At 43.2% G+C, this 4,949-nt stretch overlaps 1 protein-coding gene across 1 annotated transcript; it reads left to right on the top strand.

The window, feature by feature from the left end:
• The first annotated feature begins 310 nt into the window (after nucleotides 1–310).
• On the top strand, nucleotides 311–958 carry LOC137916782 (claudin-3-like). The gene has a single exon (XM_068759745.1). It carries the CDS (start codon nucleotides 311–313, stop codon nucleotides 956–958), a length of 648 nt encoding a protein of 215 aa, XP_068615846.1.
• Nucleotides 959–4,949: the final 3,991 nt, after the last annotated feature.

Here is a 4,949-nt window from a genome sequence, read left to right as displayed (position 1 = left end):
AATAAAAACAGTTACAGTGCTTTTTTGTAAAAGGCTTCTTTGTGGCCAGGCCCATTGTGAAGCTGGCCCTGTAAGCTGATAGCACAGTGTCCAGGTCTTTCCTCCCCTTTTGGTGATGTCAGCTCCTTGAAGGACTCCTCCCCACCACCTGATCTGCTTTATAAAGGATACTGGTGAGGGCGAAGCAACAGATCACAACACACTCGCAGATGCTGGTGAGAAATTAATCTAATTGCTACTTAGTCTGCTTTTTGTGACCTCTCCTCAGGTGTGACACCCGTTTTGAAACAGAAGAACAAGACATTCCGGTATGTCTGTCGGGCTGGAGTTGATAGGCCTCTGCCTGTGTATTTTGGGATGGATTATTGCCATCGTGGCGTGCGCTCTCCCAATGTGGAGGGTGACGGCTTTCATCGGCAGCAACATAGTGACGGCTCAGATCATCTGGGAGGGCCTGTGGATGACCTGTGTGGTCCAGAGCACTGGTCAGATGCAGTGTAAGGTCTACGACTCCATGCTCGCCCTCTCCCAAGACCTCCAAGCCGCCCGCGCCCTCACCGTTATCTCCATCCTCTTGGCCATCGTGGCTGTGCTCATCGGCATCGCTGGGGCCAAGTGCACCAACTGTATTGATGATGAGTCAAGCAAGGCCAAGGTGATGATCATCTCTGGGGTTTTCTTCATTGTCGCTGGGGTCATGCAGCTTATTCCAGTCTCCTGGTCAGCCAACACCATAATCAGGGATTTCTACAACCCCTTACTGAGCGACGCTCAGCGGAGGGAGCTGGGGGCTGCGCTGTACATCGGCTGGGCAGCTGCTGCCCTCCTGATTCTCGGCGGTGGGCTACTCTGCTGCTCCTGTCCACCACGCGATACCAGATACAACCCTTCACGGATGGCTTACTCCGCTTCACGGTCTGCAGCTGGCCCAGGGTTGGAGAGGAAAGACTATGTATGAGTGAAGGTCAAAGACTCAAAGACATTTCTGAATTCCAGACCTTCCCTCCACACTAAATTGAGTGCACTGAGGGACTAAGCTCAAGGAAACAAGGAGACTCCACAATGAAGGATGTGTGTGATTTAGCTTCTAATGTTATATATCTCTGAATTTATGTGTTGTTTTTTTTTGTTATTCAGACTGAAAAAAGAATGAAAATGTCCTTTATTCCTGTGTTAAAACAAAAAGCAAAGAAAACTAATGCTCTGTATTATTAAAAGTCAAGGCGCTAAATGTTACTGCAAAACCATAAACCTTTTATATAGTGTCTGCTTCTCAATGTTTACGAGGGAATATCTATGTGGACACCCCTGACTGCGGCATATCACCATCATAATAAGGCGCCACTACATACAAAATGGAAGAATTGAGTGTGTTTGTTGGTCATCAACAGGATTCAAGTGCTGTAAATAGTGTAGTAAAAATATAATTAATCAGAACTGTAATCAATCAGCTATGGTCAGGGTGGGGAGGAGACCTTAAATATGTTCAGTGCCCTTTGCGGCACTATCGCATCATACCTGGAAAAATGCCCCTGCAAATGTTTTTTTTTTTTTTTAATAAACAACATATTTTTCAAGATACCAAATGCTTTACTTTGTGGCTTTGTCTGAACTTTTTGGAATTAACTTAAAAATGTCTTCATTCTTAATATCATGAACCATTTAGGTTGCTGCATATTCATTCCCACACAAATCAGTAAACCACAGGCAAAAATGAGGTCTCAAAACCAGCTCTTTGTGAGAGCATCCTGACATTCAATCCCGGCGGCTACATTACCAGAAACTGGCAACTTAACCACACACACGCTCTGAACAGTTAGCCACAGGATCAGTTAGCAGGCAGAGGTGAGAAGATGGAGCACAGAGGACTGGACTCATGACAAGTTGCATGATTTATTGGTGTCTTAGCCTTCAGGAAGTACTTATTGCCGGATGCCGGGCAGAGCTTGTGCACTTCTTACCAATGCCCTGCCACATATTTCTACTATTACACACCTTGGTTGGAGCTGACCTGTACCAGCACAGATTGCTGGCCACTGACCTGATAAAAACTGAAGTAGAGGCTCACAGTATTTATTGCCTGGTTCAGGTTGAAGCCTGCTTTCATACCCCAGTCTTCCGCTGTGTCGGCCTACCTGCTCCTGACTTGATGATTTATTGTAATGAAGGGCAAATACATACATTATCAGCCAGAGCTTCTTCAGTCTAATTTCAAAAGGACTTGTAGTCACGCCTGACAAAAGGCAGCATCTTGAAAAATTGATGAACATCTCATAGTAAATATGGGAGAGGTCTGTTAGTGCTGGATCACCTTACTTTGTTACTGTTGTCTTTTTCTCCCATATCAGTGTCACCGTTAACAAAGGACGAGGAACTGCTTGACATATGGTCATGATTAGAGCAATTAAATTGTAATGCTACAATAGAAGTTTACGTTGAATCTTGCTCTGCAGGGGTATTTTTCAATTTGTACATAAAGTTGCCATATATAAAATGTTTGATTTACTCTCGGATGAAGACAGATGCTACAGTTTGGTGTCTGATAAAGTGCAAACCTGCAAACTATGACCTTGTATTTAAAGTTAAAGTGATCATTTACTATGTATGTATTACTAGGCAGCAATTTACTCTAATAAATTATTAACTTGAATGACACTGACTGAGGTGTCCACTGAGGTTGAGCAATCCTAAATTCTCTGTGTAGCTTCACATGCCCCACCCCTTAACAAAAATGTGTGGAAAAGGCTTCAATTGTTTTTTTATTTTTTTATTTTTTTATGTTTTTATGTTGCAATGTTCAGGCAAGGCAAAAAAAAAGATAACAAAACCTGGATACACCCATTCATCCAGATCTACTGGGTTCTTTCCTGGCACATCCTTCCACCAAATTCGTGGAAATCTGTTCAGCAGTTCTTGTATAAAGTCCATGACAAATCACCAGACAAGCAAAAAACAAAAGAAAGAAATAGAAATGGGAGAAAATACAAATTCCATGGTGGAGATAAGGATTAATACAAACACGATACAATACAATTTATATAGAAATAAAGTCAATTACACTTAAAGCTCTATCACTGTAATGATTTTATTTTAATATAATTTCTGCTGCACTGCTTTTATCATGTGATTTGCTTAATAATCCCTTACATGTGTAGGTATCACATACAGTAACATTACATAACATTGCCCAGCAGAAACTACACGACATAGACCCAATAAACTGAGCTCATTCCACAGCGGTGACCCAGAGCAGCATGATGTTCGCCAGCGATCTGGAATTTCTGTGTGCCTGTTCTAGTGACTTTTCAAAAACCCTGAGGCATGTTTGGTGTTTCTCAAGTTAATAAAACATTCTTACACAGTTTTATTATTAATGGTTACAAGGTATCCTGCGAGATTTCTTTTTTTTTTTTTAAGAAGAAGCAATAAAAAAGAAAGAGGAAAGTAAACAGTGGCCTTGCAAAAATGATCTTGGCAATAATAAAACTGAATCTCATCAAATCCCTAAAGCTGGATGGCAGACAGACAGAAAGAAAGAAAGAAAGAAAGAAAGAAAGAAAACATTCTGTGTCTGGTCATGCTCTGCTAGCTCTGACCAAAATGTGGTCACGTGACCGATACTGGGGAATGTGAGGGGAGGGGGGGGTTGTCTGGCACCTGAATCCACAAAGCAACAGCAGCCCCCCTCCCTGAAAGTAGAGTCACTGTGTCCACTCAGTGGGAACGGAAACTCCCGGAGGTTTCTTACCTGCAACAACAGTATATCTAAATCCAAATCTAAACCAGAAACACAAATTCTTCCCTCTATATTAAAGTTCCATGACCCTGAATACTTCTGTTGGCCCTGCTGATAAGAACATACCACTTTTTATTTTTTAGTATCTACTGGAGAGCACTTTTCCTCATTAAAAGGTGGCTACTGCTGTTCACACTACAGTTGTTTACAAAAAATGGATAGAAAGGAGTGTCTTTGTTTGTTTATAAAGTCTTAATAAATGAAATAAATCTCTGTAATATTTAACCCTTTGTTGTCTCACTTGGTTTGCGTTGAGGCTAGCAATGGAGAAGTACAGAGAAGGTCAGAAGGAGCTGCATTGTGTCTTTGTAGGTCTAGAGAAAGCCTATGAGAGGGTACCCAGAGAGGAACTGTGGTACTGCATGAGGAAGTCTGGAGTGGCAGAGAAGTATGTCAGAGTAGTTCAGGACATGTACGACAGTTGAACGACAGCAGTGAAGTGTGCAGCAGGAGTAGCAGGGGAGTTTAGTGTAGAGGTGGGATGCACCAGGGATCAGCTTTGAGCCCCTTTTAGTTTGCCATGGTGATGGATAATCTAACAGATGAGGGGAGGCAGGGAACCCCTTTGATATTGTGATATTAACATGTGTGTAAATGAGAAGGTCTGAGGGGGGGGGGGGGGGGGGGGGGGGCAGTGAAGTTACAAGGAATAGACGTAAAGAAGATAGAGGAGTTCAAGTACCTCGGTTCAACAGTGCAGAGTGATGGAGAGAACGTGGAAAGGAAGTGAAGAAGCGATGATGAAGGGAAAGTTCTACAAGACAGTGGTGAGGACAGCCATGATGGACGGCTTAGAGACAGTGGCTCTGAGAAGTAGGCAGGAGGCGGAGCTAGAAGTGGAGGAGATGAAGATGCTGAGGTTCTCCTTGGGAGTGACCAGATTGGATAGAATTAGAAATGAGACAAAAAGACCAGACTATGATGGTTTGGACATGTCCAGAGGAAAGACAGGGACTATATCGGTCGAAGGATGCTGAGGATGGAACTGCCAGGGAACAGAGCTAGAGGTCGACCCAGGAGAAGATACATGGACGTAGTGAGGGAGGACATGAGAGTGGCTGGTGTTGGGAAGGATGATGCAAAAGACAGGGTGAAAGGACTGTGGCAACCTGAAGCAGTCCTCTAACCCAGGAATCAACAGGTAGGCTTGGAT

This window comes from Brachionichthys hirsutus, unplaced genomic scaffold (genome assembly GCF_040956055.1).
Source record: "Brachionichthys hirsutus isolate HB-005 unplaced genomic scaffold, CSIRO-AGI_Bhir_v1 contig_1005, whole genome shotgun sequence".
NCBI lineage: Eukaryota > Metazoa > Chordata > Actinopteri > Lophiiformes > Brachionichthyidae > Brachionichthys > Brachionichthys hirsutus.
The sequence above is the reverse complement of the archived record's forward strand: the minus strand, read 5'-3'. Positions and strand labels throughout refer to the sequence as shown.

Coding starts and splice junctions, on each gene's coding strand:
- LOC137916782 (XM_068759745.1), top strand. CDS start 311: ATGTCTGTCGGGCTGGAGTTGATAGGCCTCTGCCTGTGTATTTTGGGA.